General features: G+C 31.9%; 3 protein-coding genes across 6 annotated transcripts in view; all 3 read left to right on the forward strand.

Moving 5' to 3' along the window:
• Positions 1-2,213, forward strand: part of LOC123008933 — a 45,864-nt gene extending 43,651 nt beyond the window's left edge. For both annotated transcript variants that reach the window (XM_044405001.1, XM_044405002.1), the window contains one exon: positions 328-2,213. In XM_044405001.1, coding sequence (XP_044260936.1) covers positions 336-1,961 — 1,626 coding nt within the window. In that variant the 5' untranslated portion in view covers positions 328-335 and the 3' untranslated portion in view covers positions 1,962-2,213. The remainder of the gene's footprint in view (positions 1-327) is intronic.
• Positions 2,214-5,076: 2,863 nt separating this feature from the next.
• On the forward strand, positions 5,077-7,155 carry LOC123008753. Of its 2 annotated transcripts, XM_044404750.1 has the most exons (3): positions 5,077-5,127; positions 5,195-5,939; positions 5,983-7,155. In XM_044404750.1, the coding sequence occupies exons 2-3, from the start codon at positions 5,201-5,203 to the stop codon at positions 6,711-6,713; spliced, it is 1,470 nt and encodes a 489-aa protein (XP_044260685.1). In that variant the 5' UTR covers positions 5,077-5,127; positions 5,195-5,200; the 3' UTR covers positions 6,714-7,155. The 2 variants fall into 2 exon arrangements, with proteins under 2 accessions (XP_044260685.1, XP_044260686.1); XM_044404751.1 differs by lacking the exon at positions 5,077-5,127 and having other exon boundaries at positions 5,134-5,939.
• A 2,867-nt stretch (positions 7,156-10,022) lies between these two features.
• LOC123008768 lies at positions 10,023-11,636 on the forward strand. Of its 2 annotated transcripts, none has more exons than XM_044404772.1 (2): positions 10,023-10,041; positions 10,138-11,636. In XM_044404772.1, the coding sequence occupies exon 2, from the start codon at positions 10,165-10,167 to the stop codon at positions 11,584-11,586; it is 1,422 nt and encodes a 473-aa protein (XP_044260707.1). In that variant the 5' UTR covers positions 10,023-10,041; positions 10,138-10,164; the 3' UTR covers positions 11,587-11,636. The 2 variants fall into 2 exon arrangements, with proteins under 2 accessions (XP_044260707.1, XP_044260704.1); XM_044404769.1 differs by having other exon boundaries at positions 10,031-10,090.
• Positions 11,637-13,027: the final 1,391 nt, after the last annotated feature.

Genomic DNA, 13,027 nt, shown 5'->3' on the forward strand with positions numbered 1-13,027 from the left:
AGGACTTTTTTTGGAAATTTCTCATTCTTTTATTGATCATGTATTACTTAATTTCGTGAAATTTTTGGGAGTTATAGGGATTTTTGGGATAGTCGGGAAATTTCCTCATTATTTATAATATTTGTTTTTGTTTTCGCTTTTTCGAGATTTCTTCAAGTTTTCTAAAATTTTTGAATAAAAATTTGTATGCAATAGCAATTTTTATAGATTCTTAAAGTTTTTATTGATTTTTATCAATTTTAATTACTAGAAATGAGTCAAAATTCAGACTGCGTCCTAAAACTTCCTTAACATACAACTTCTTCACTTTTCTTCCTCTTGTTTCAGCCGCCAAAATGAAGTGTGGAGGCCGCTTCATCACCAAAATGTTCATCCAAGTGATGGCAATCGGCATTATCATCTTCACGATAATCCAATTCCGACCCATCAAACTCGACATGACCGTCCCTCACCTCAACAGCCGTTTCCTCCTCCAGAAACGGCTCGACCCTCTCACACGCCATGCCGACTCCACGACCGAAACCAACGACCTTGAACCATTCGTMGACAAAAGTCCATCACTATCCGAAGACAAACTAGTCGAAGACATCCAAAAACGCATGCCCAACCTCCCTATCATCTACTGGAACAAGAACAAGAACAAACCAATGGGGATGAACAACACTTGTGCCCGATTTCCCAGCATGTTCGACTTGGAATTTAACAATTTGTACTGGCAGACGTTGCGAACTTCAAATGGGACATTTCAACTATTTGGGGCTTATTTGGACAAACGAGCTAATAATCGGTTAGGTCCAACYGTGAGGATTCTAGGGATGATCGACCGAATTGAACCGACGGTTGTAACCTACTGCCAGTTTTGGTTCGACGGGAAAAAAGAACCGGTTATAACCAAATCGTTCGAGTATAAATACATTTGGTACAARAAATGGGGGAACTACAAGCAAGGGATCTACCAACCGTACTTGACAGCTTGTGTGATCCCCCAACATTACAGGGATAAAATCCCCCAAAGTATATCACTAGTTGAGAAGGCTTGTGACAACTCAACTAACAATTTACGGGTCATTTTCGAGAAACCATCACAGAAAAAGGACTTTGCGGTTTGTGTCAAAGGTTTGGACTTCCTCCACGAGGACTTATCAGTCCGTTTGATTGAATGGATTGAACTTTTGAACTTGTTAGGGGCTGATAAAGTCTTCTTCTACGAATTACAAGTCCATCCAAATATCAGTAAAGTATTGAGGCATTACGAACAAGAAGGGAAGGTTCATGTAACTCCGATTAATTTGGCAGGGGGGCAACCAAATGCCCCGTCTTTCCAACACTTGTACCTCACTAAGAAAACCAATCACAAGCGACAGAACGAACTAATCCCTTATAATGACTGTTTTTACAAGCATATGTACGAGTACAAGTATATAGCATTGTTGGATATTGATGAGGTGATTATGCCTCTTGAGGGAACCACTTGGAAGGGTTTAATGGAGAAGGTTTTGCCCAAAGCCCTCAAAATCAACAAGGAGGAAAGAGCGTCTTACAACGTCCGAAATGTGTACTTTTTGGACGATTTATTACACAACCATGGATGGTTTAAGGAAATCCCCAAATACATGCACATGCTTCAACACGTCTACCGTGCAAAGAACTTCACCAAACCCGGCCAATACGTCAAGTGTTTCCACAATACGGAAAAAGTGTTGACTTTACACAACCATTTCCCGCTTTCGTGTCTTGGTAGTGGTTGCACTTCCTATCCTATAGAGACTAGTGATGCTCAATTGCACCATTATCGTGCCGACTGTGTTAAAACGTTAAAAAAGAGCTGTGAGGAGTATCGAAAGACTAGTGTAATGGATACAACCATTTGGAAGTTTAAACAACCTTTAGTGAGTCGCGTGACGAGTACTTTGAGGACTTTGGGATATTTTGTCAATCAGGAGAAAGATAGTAAACGGTGATTAAGTGCTCAATTCAAGTTCCTGAGAGGACCAGAAAATTGTGATAAATTGTTGGATGCCATGGAGGGTTTTTTTTGCTCAATTTGGTTGCATTTTTATGTAGGTTTTGTGACCTCTCGATTGTATATAGCTGTGGTAAGCGACTTTTTGCATTTTGTGCCTTTAGGGTTAAGTAGACGTAAGGCTAAACTATTTATTCTATGTAAGTTATTTAAAATAAACAGTTAAGAGGAATAAACGATTTTTAAAAAATTTCGTGTTTTTTTAATTCCTTGGGAGTGTTAAGGGTTTTTGAGGGTTTTCATAGCTTGTTATCCTAAGATATAGTGACAAGTTCATGTAAGTAATACGTTAAAAAGCAAAAAAAAATTATGAGTACTTAAACCGAAAAATAAAAAATATTGAAATTTGTGAAAAAACATGCAAGATAATTCTAAAATACAAAAGTCTTTTTAATTGGAGATATCTTAGAAGTTTTTTTTGTTTTTTKGGGGATTTTTAGGAACTTCTAAGGGCTTTCAAACAGTATTTGGTATTACTTTTTAAAAATTATTTGCATCGGTAAAATCCAAGCTTCAAGACATACTTAATTACATACTATATAAGAAATTTTGGATTTGGTAAGTAGGATTTTAGTGGGTGTTGTAGGAATTGTTTGGGATTTTTGCTGTAATGCCTATTAAAATATACAAGTAAATTAATATTATTCGCAATAGGAAAAAYAATTATTCAATCTAATCTAATCTAATTAAATAATTATTCAATATAATCATTCAGTAAATCTTTTATTTGAAAATAAATTTCTAATAAATATGTAAAATTATTTCTCGGATTTTTTTAAAGATTTTTAGAGATTTCTAACTGATTCTTGTAGGAAAAGGATCAAATTATCATTTATGATCATTTATGGAATTTTTGAGAATTTCTAGAAAAACTTGTAGGTAATTTTAAAGCTTGCTCGAAGAGTATAACTAAGTACAAGTAATACAACTTATTTTAGGAATTATTTTGTATTTTGTGTTTATATAGACTTTTAATTACCTAACTGTATTGAATATCAATAATTATGAGTACATAAACCGAAAAACAGTTTCGAAAAAAACTTTAGAAAGTTGTGGAAAAATATGCAAAATGAAATTCAAAAAAAAATTGATTGAGACTTCATCAAATTTTTAAAGATTAATAAAGTTTTTAACACTTTTACGTTTTTTGAGGATATTCAGTATTTTTTTAGGGCTTTGAAAGTTGCATAGTAAAATTTAAAAGCTTCAAAACATAATTATGTAACAAATTTTTGATTTGGTAGACTAGTGATTTTTGTGTATTTAGTAGGATGTTTAGTAGGAATTTACGGGATTCTGGGTGCAATGCATTCAAATACTTCAGCAAACTCTGAAAATATTTTTTATTGTCTAATAAATTCCTGAAAGTATCAAAGTATTACAACAAATTGTTTTTGGGATTAAAAATTACAATTACGAACTGAAAAATCAACAAATTATGTCGAAAATTTACATTAATTTTGCGTTTCTTAAGAGTTTCAGCACGTTTTTCAGCTAGGAACACAATTATTTCGCAAAATTTTGTTAGAAACAAGCCAAAAACACACAGAATTAGTACGAAAATGGAAATAATTACTTTTTTTTTTGAAAGTTCAAAGAGATTTTTAAGCTGAAAACTCTGTTTTTTTGCGAGAGTTTGTCACAGAGTGTCAAAAATCACTAAATTGTTATAAAAAAAATTACTCGTATTATGATATTTTTACCTAACTCTTAAGCTTTAACTTCATTATTTCGCTAAATTTTTTCGAAGAAAAAATAATCGAAAACTACCAAATTAATTATTAAAAGTACATAAACCGAAAAACAGTTTCAAAAAAAAACTTTAGAAAGTTGTGGAAAAATATGCAAAATGAAATTCAAAAAAATTTGATTGGAGACTTCTTAAAATTTTTAAAGATTAATAAAGTTTATTAACAGTTTTACATTTTTTGAAGATTTTCAGTAATTTTTTAGGGCTTTGAAAGTTGCATAGTAAAATCTAAAAGCTTCAAAACATAATTATGTAACAAATTTTTGATTTGGTAGACTAACAATTTTTGTGTATTTAGCAGGATATTGTGAGGAATTTGCGGGATTCTGGGTGCAATGTATTCAAATGCTTCAGTAAGCTTTGAAAATATTTTTTATTGTCTAAAAATTCCTGAAAGTATCAAAGTATTACAACAAATTGTTTTTGAGATTAAAAAAAAACACTTAAATGTTTTAGGAATTGTTGTTATTAGAAATTAAGCATCCGATAAAAAAAATTACATTACGACTTTTGGGATTTCTGAAGATTTATTTGCACTTTTAATTATCTAACTGAAATGAATATCAATATTTTTTAAGAAATTTAGAGGATTATTTAGAATTCGGTGGGACGTTTAAGGAGATTTTTCTCTAAGTAAAAAAGCTCCAAAACTTCTAAGTTACTTCTTGTTTAAAGGGCTTGAAAAAATTTTGGTCTATCGAAGGTTGCCAGGACTTTTAAAGATTTCTCATTGAAGTATTTATACAATAATTTTGTATTTACTTTTTTTAGATTTTAATGGGATTTTTGGGAATCTTCCTTTGCAATGATGTAAAAATGCACAAATTATTAAATAATTATCTAAAGGGCACAAAAAATTTTGGTAGATTTCCTCAACGTTTTGAAGTTTGTCAAGGATTTTGGGAGATTTCTAAGTATTTTTACCTGTTTTAATGCTGTCGTCGTATAACAATTTAATTTTTTTTTACATAAAGCTGAACTGAATCTGAGGGATTTGGGAGAATTTTTTAGGTTTTGGTGGGATTTTGCGACAAGGAAGGTTTATGGTTGATTTTTTTGGGATGTTCGAAGTCTGTGAAGGATTTCTAAAGGATTATTTTCATTGTTTAATGCGTCTTTAAGATTAASTAAAGTAATTTGTAAACACACTTAGCAGCAATAAAACAATTCTGAAAATATTGTTCTTCATTATTTCCACGTAATATGAAAATTATGTCAACAATATGAAATTTGTGTCAACACACCACAAATCAGAGATTTAACCTGTGATAAGGCCAAAATTTTATCACCGAGATAAAAATAGATATGCTCAATTTTGAACAGACTCTTTAACTAGTTTCATCCGAGCTATCAAGTAAGTGCTCTCTAACATCAATTACAAAATTTTTTTTGGGGCTATCACAAATTGTTAATATTTATAGACAAACATGTCGAAGAAACTCTGTTTGGTTTTTCTAATGACTTTGGTAATTATCTGCACTTTTATCAACTACAAGAATTTAGTCCTGGACCAAACCACCAAATACCACACTTTCCGCCAAATCCTCCAAGTCCAACTCGACTCGAGCGAAAAGCCAAAGCAAATCTACATCTCCCCTATCAAAAACTACACCGGCAACATCCCCGACTTGTACTTCACCCCCAAAGCAAAAAAACCGAAAAAACTAAACAACACTTGTGCAAAATTCCCCGATTTGTTCGACTTGCAATTCCGAAATGACCACTGGCAACTCCAGAAGACCACCAATGGGACGTTTTTCCTCTTCAACGCGTATTTGGACCATCGCGAGGRCGACTTTGTGCGAATTGTGACCATGTATGACCAATACCGACCCSAAACGCGATTTTGGTGCCAATTTTGGTACAACAATAGTGACAAACCAGTGATTCGGGAGAGTGAGACTCCGTTTTGGYTGTTCTCGAGCAAATGGGGGGCCGATAAAGGGGGTCTGGTGCACCCGTATTTGGTCAAGTGTCCCGTGGAAGGATCACCSTTTGGGGTGTCCTTAGTGGAGAATCCCTGCGATTCCCCGACTAACGCACTGAAAATTTTTGATAAAAACGGGGAAAAGAAAAATTTTGTGGTGTGTGTCAAAGGCTTGAATTTTCCGTTTAGTGACAAGTCGTTGCGTTTGGTTGAATGGATCGAACTTTTGAACCTTCTAGGTATGAAAATTGGGTTGTCTCACGTCCTGAATTTTCTTTTCAGGTGCTGAAAAAATTAATTTTTACGAATTTCGGGTTCATCCGAATTCGAAACGATTGTTGGACTATTACGAAGAGTTGGGATTGGTTGAGGTGACTCCAATTTCGCTCCTAGACAGCTCCTCTAATAATCCCACGTTGCAAACTCTCTTCCTCCACAAGAAAACAATCCCGAGGAGATTACAAGAAGTCATCCCTTACAACGACTGTCTCTATAAACACCTAAACGAGTTCAAATTTGTTGTTCTTTTGGACACGGATGAGGTCATCATCCCTGCGCAGCAAACCTGGGTTGAGTTACTCCAAACGTTGCAAACCATTGAACCTAATAAAACCTCGTATGTGGCCCAAAATGTCTACTTCTTGGACAACCATTTGCACCAACACGACTGGTTTGAGGAAATTCCTAGACATATGCACATGTTGCAACATGTCATACGTGCGAAGAACTACACCAAACCTGGATATTTTGTTAAGGCGTTTCATGATACGCGACAAGTTGAAGCTTTACACAACCATTTTCCGTTTAAATGTTTGCATGGTTGTAAACACCATTCGATTAATGTTAGTTTAGCCCATCTTCAACATTATCGCGCTGATTGTGCTGGGGGTATCAGTGCTAGTAATTGTGATAAAATGAGAGAAAATAGTGTTATGGACACAAGAATTTGGAATTTTAAAGAGGAATTGATAAGGAGGGTGGACAGGGTTGTTACGGATTTAGGGTTGTTGTAACAATTTGACTGTGATATCAGTTTAGTTATTTATTTTATTAATTAGCAAAAAAGTTCTCAACGAATATGAAAAACATTACATTTCTAATTTATTACAAACTTTTGATTTTGATTCAGGGGTTCCAAGGATATACATACATAAAAATGTAGTTTTTAGTATTAATATCCTCTCGGATTCGCAAATGTTTTGTAGAAGCAGTGTTGCCAGGTGTGGTGATTTTCATAATTTGGTGAAAACTTTTGTATAAATTCTAATATCTGGTGATTTTTTGGAAGTGAAAAAAACTATTTTCCGAGCATTTTCCACGTTTTAGAAACTCGATTATTTCGCCAATTTTTTTCAAAAAAACCATCACATTGGTTAAAAATTGTTTTGTTTGTTTTTTTTATAAGATTTTAAGAAAATGACAATTTATTTTTGTTTTTTTTCGAATACTTTTTCAGCTAGAAACACAATTATTTCGTCAATTTCGTTAAAAATAATCCAAAATCCAACAAATTCGACCAAAAACGGCGTTATTTTTGCCCTTATTTCTTCGTTTTTAAGAGAGGCTTATTTATTTTGAAAAATTTTGTCCAAACACGCTTAAAAAATGAAAAAATCACAAAAACAATTGACACTGATGTTTTATTTGTTTCACTCAATTTAACTGGTTTTTGAGCAAATAAGACACAAATAAGCCGAGAATGTTTTTAAGCATATTTTTGTACCACAATTTCGGGTTTTTTGCGAGATTGGCTAAAACGAACTGAAAAATCAACAAATTATGTCGAAAATTACATTAATTTTGCATTTCTTGAAAATTTTAGCACGTTTTTCAGCTAGAAACGCAATTATTTCGCAAAATTTTGTTAGAAACAAGTCAAAAAAAATTAAATGATAATAATTATAATAATTTTTTTTCGAAAGTTCAAGCAGATTCTTAAGCTGAAAACTCAGTTTTTTCAATTGTTATAAAAAAAGATTTTATTCTGATATTTTTACCTAATTCTTAAGCTTTAACTTGATAATTTCGCCAAATTTTCTCGAGGAAAAAATAATTGAAAACCACCAAATTGGTTAAAAATATTTTTATTTGTTTTTTACAATATTACTAAGCAGAGTCGAAAATGACTACTTATTTTTGTTTTTTTCGAATGCTGTTTCAGCTAGAAACAATCATTTTGAAATTTTTAAGCCTCAAATTCAACAAAATTGCCTAAAAAACGCCGTTTTTTTGTCTTTTTGAGAGATAAAAACATAAAAAATTCAAATATTGCATTGAAACAAGATAAAAAATTAGAAAATGAAATCGAAATTGATATAATTTTTTAGTTTGTTCGCCGACTTAGTTCGTTTTTGAACCAGAAGCTAATTTTTTTGCAAAATCTTTTCCAAACACGTCTAAAAATCACAAAAAGCATTAATATTGATGTTATTTTGTTTGTCTCATTCGATTTAACTGGTTTTTCTATCGTTTTTGTTTAATTTTCTTGAAGAGTGTGAACCACATTAACACGAAATGTCACCAACTGTCAGAAGTGTCAAATTGAAATCCAAAGCACTCTTGGTTAAGGTTTTTTTAAACTTAAAATTCATGCACTTTTAGGTCTTTTTTCTCTATAAAACTCTACTACTTTGGAGAATTATAATAAAATTTTGGTTTTTCTTTTACTCAATCTCTACTTTTTGCCGTTTTCTACTTTTATTAGTGCTATTAATTTTCCAACAGAAAAAAAATTGCTATTGCATCTGTTTTTCTGTCTTTTGTATTAGGCAACCAGCAATACGATGTGTATTTTGTGTTGTCTCTATTAAAAAATACTTCCTTTTAAACATTTTATGAGATTAATGTAGGCTAGTTTTTTTAATTTTTCTTGGGTTTTATTTTATTTTATAAGTAAAGTTGAGCATTTTTTTTATATTTTTTATTGTTTTACGCAATCCATAATATACGGAAGAAATGTGTATATTGTGTTGTCTATATAAAAACTAATACATATTGTTAGTACTTAGAAAAATAATCTAAATTTTAATAGTTTATTATAAAAGTAGGTGCTATTGTGCTTTCTATTTGTTATAAATAGTATTGTTTAAATAAAATCGTTACTTAAATTCTTTCCGCGATTATTAAATTTAATGTTTTAAAATTAAAAAACCCAAAAATAGATTTTATGAAGAATATGAAATATAAAAAATTGATTACCACATATTTACAACACGAAATGTGTCACATGAAACAATTTAAATACTGCTAACAATAAAATTTTGAAAGTACGAAGGTAATATATTATTACATACAGGGTGCTTATTTAATCTGTTCACTCCTAAAATTTCATAAATAGGCAACTAGTAATACAATAATTTGTTAATTTCTTGCTGTTGTTCCCATTATCATACATTTGAGTTTTGAATTTCTTGTTTTTTTGAAGGTTTTGAGAGTCAGGCACCGACTATAATTATTCGATTTAGAATAGTTAATACTTTACATAAAATAGTTTATGGAATGTATAATATGTTGCCTATTTTTGCTCCGTCAGGCGGGAACAAATAAAATGGGCATCCTGTATTTGTAATAAAATAGTATATTAAAAAGCATGAGGGGTTTTGAGAGTTAAAATTCTTCCAGAACAAAATCAGTCATAATTATTTCAAATTTTTACTTTTTATTTTGCAAATTGCCGCAAAAGTGTACCTCAAATGTTATGCATATGTATGTAAAATGTTTCGAGAAGTCGATTGGCGTCGAGAAAACTGCAAAATTCTTGATCCTTTAGAAATTATAGTTGAATTAATATTTTGGATATTTTTGACTTTATCAGAAATTTTCTCAATAACGTAGGACAATTATTTTTTTAAATATGATAAAATATTAAATTTGCTTTCCAGCGGTACCAAACAAAAAGGACTAGCGTCAATAATTCCGAAGTTATTAGCAATAATGGTTACCGAAAATCGCCCAAAATAAATTTGGTTATTTTTGTCTCAATTTACATAAAAAATTACATGTTTTTCAAATTTGTTCACTAAGGATTAACTAGGATTATAAAGGATTACTACCGTTTTGATCATTTCACTACTGAAATAAAAATGCAAAATGCATTAATATTTTTTGTTGAAAATTGTTTTTTTCTTGTGTAAGAGAAAGAAGCATAACACAAAAGAACAAAACATCCAAAATAGATCAAGATAATAAAAAAACAGAAGTTTTGGATTTGTTACTCAGATAAGATAACGTTTGTGTATACACAGATCTATCCCAGATACACAAGTATAAATATACATAAAAAAAACTCTTTATATTTTTATCTCAACAATTTTATTCAAAAACCATTTATCAGCACTTAAGGTAGATATTAAAAACTGTAAATGGTTCGTTTTATGATAGGTCGTGATTAGTAAAGTTATTACAGAAATGTGTGCTATTATTAAAACTTATTTTTAGTGTAAGTACCAAATAATTTGGTCAACCATGTTGAAAAAAATCCACTTTGCACTTTCAATACCCACCATTTTGTTGATCATATTTTGCCACCAAATGGTAATCGACCACCACAGTCCCACACCCAACACGAAAAAACCCATAAACATGGGAACCATCCCCGAAATCTACCTCTCCGAAACCAAAGTGACAAAATCGCTGAACCAAACCTGTGCCAAATTCCCCCAACTAGTCAACATCCAAATCAACAACAACCACTGGCAGATGCAGGAAACCTCCTTTGGCACTTTCTTCCTCTTTGGCGCCTATTTGGACCGACGTGGTGCCCCCATGGTCCGGATTTTGGCACTCTTGGACCAGTACCAGCCCCAAAACACTTACTTCTGCCAATTTTGGTACAAAAATTTGGCCAAACCTGTGATTGTTGAGAGTGATGTTCCGTTTTGGTTGTTTCGGAAAAACTGGGGGGCGGATAATAACCAATACAAGCATCCGTATTTGGTCACGTGTCCTGTGGATCTAGTCAATGGGGAGACCCCTTTTAGTGTTTCTCTAGTGGAGGGTCCGTGCGAAAACGCGAGTAATAATTTGAGAATTTTTGAGAGTTATTTTGAGCCAAAAAAAAATTTTGTTGTGTGTGTCAAAGGCTTGTTTTTTCCTTTTGACGACAAGAGTCAGCGTTTGGTTGAATGGATTGAACTTTTGTGGCTTCTAGGAGCTGAAAAAATCCACTTCTACGAGTTTAGTGTCCACCCAAACATTAAAAAATTGCTCAACTATTATGAAAATCTTGGGAAAGTTGTGGTAACTCCATTGTCGGTTGCCGGAAGCGTTTCTAATAACCCCAAGGTTTTGGGGAAATTTTTTCGTGAAAAAATAACTGAAAGACGGCTTCAGGAAGTGATCCCTTATAACGACTGTCTCTACCGCCACCTCCACGAGTTCAAATTCGTCGTCCTTTTAGACACTGATGAAGTCATCATCCCGGCCGAGAACACTTGGGTTGAATTAATGGCAACCTTGGAGGATATCCTCCCAAATAGCACTTCCTACGTCGCTCGAAACGTCTACTTCTGGGACAACCCCTCCCACCAACACGATTGGTTCGAGGGGATTCCCCGACACATGCATATGCTACAACACGTTTTCCGAGCTCGGAATCACACCAAACCGATGGATTTTGTTAAAGGTTTTCATGACACGAGACTTGTTATTGCGTTACATAATCATTTTCCATTTCGGTGTACCAAAAAGTGTGATTTTACCGAAATTGATTTGGGTTTGGCGCAATTACAACATTACAGAGCTGACTGCGCGTATGGTGTTCAAAATTGTGGGGTGTTGAAAAGTGAGAGTGTTATGGATACGAGAGTGTGGAATTTTAAGCACGAGCTAGTGAAGCGAGTGGAGAAAACATTGACGGATTTGAATCTGATGCAAAATTTTGAATGAAATCTCAAATGGAAACTTAGTGTGCTATCAATAAATTTTATATTCCATTGTTTAACACTTTAACCGGAATTTTTACCCAAACGCTGCGCCACCACGCCCCCGGCGTTTTCTCTGCTCTAGTCATATAGTTTTAGAATTTATCAAACTCGAAAAAGAAAATTTGTTAAAGCGATATTTCAGTTTTTGATCAATAATAAAATTATAAAACTGGATTTAATGTAAATTTCAATTATGTATGCCAAAAAGACAGGCTTATAAAATATAAACAAACTAGAGTTTTAAATTATTTTTAAAATTTTTTGCTTAATGTATTAAAAAAAAATCTTGAAATTTTTTTTTCTAAAAATTGGTATTGTTAAATATTTTACATATTTTCACAAATATACGCTCCTAAAAATAGCTATTTTACCGGAAACAGCAACGATTAGTCAGCAAAAACTGTTTTTTTAGATAAAAAATGACTACTGTTGTTTTTTTTTCCAAAAATTTGTCAGTATTGTTTCTTAAATATTTTATACAAATTTGAAAAAATGTATTTTTTTTTTCAAATAATCGTTATAGAATGTTATATGAATTTTTTTTCATTAAAAGTCAGACATCTCAGCGACAAACTGACGTAAAAATAATAGAAAAAACTGAAGCTGAATAAACAAGCTATCTGACCCAGGCAGTGTTTTCGAAAAAAAATTTCAAGTTTGTGGACCAAACCATTTTTTCAAAAAACATTTTTTTGCCAAATGGCTTCAAAACCAGAAACTTGAAGCTTTAAAATGGTTTTCTTAAAATGTAGATACGACCATTTTTCACAGCTTTTCAAAAATTTCCAAAAAATATAAGAAATATTTTATTCCCTTATTTTTTTGGTGTGGTGTAATAAAAAATTAACAGTTTTAAATTTTTAATTTTATCTTTTAGAAACAGGATGTCTGAACTAAATTTTACTTCAAGTTTGGATAAAATAACAAAAAATTTAAATAGCAAGGGGGGTCGAGTGACACATTGCACATTATTGTGAAAATATTTTAAGTACTATATTCCTTAAATTGAATTTTTTTTATATAATTACTTTTGTTTCCTTTCACAGTAATTTTAAAAATTAGAACTCGCTGCGCCACCATGCCTCCGATATCTATCTCTTCTCTAGTCATATAATTTTAGAATTTGTCAAACTCGAAAAAGAATATTTATTAAAGCAAGATTTCACTTTTTGACAAACAATAAAATAATAAAACTGGATTGTAAATTTCAATTATGTATACCAAAAAGACAAACCTATAAAATATAAAGAAACTAGAATTTTAAATAAGTTTAAAATTGTTTGCTTAATGTAGTTTTGAAAAAATTTTCCAAATTTTTTTTTTTTAAATCAGTATTGTTTCTTAAATTTTTTACATATTTTCAAAAATATACGCTCCTAGGAATAGCTATTTTACGGACTTAT

The sequence above is a fragment of the Tribolium madens genome, unplaced genomic scaffold, assembly GCF_015345945.1.
Source record: "Tribolium madens isolate multiple individuals breed KSU strain unplaced genomic scaffold, Tmad_KSU_1.1 Scaffold_71;HRSCAF=194;Tcas5.2_LG6, whole genome shotgun sequence".
NCBI lineage: Eukaryota > Metazoa > Arthropoda > Insecta > Coleoptera > Tenebrionidae > Tribolium > Tribolium madens.

Excerpts from the sequence above, each read along its gene's own strand:
- LOC123008768 (XM_044404772.1), top strand. The coding sequence starts at position 10,165 with ATGTTGAAAAAAATCCACTTTGCACTTTCAATACCCACCATTTTGTTG.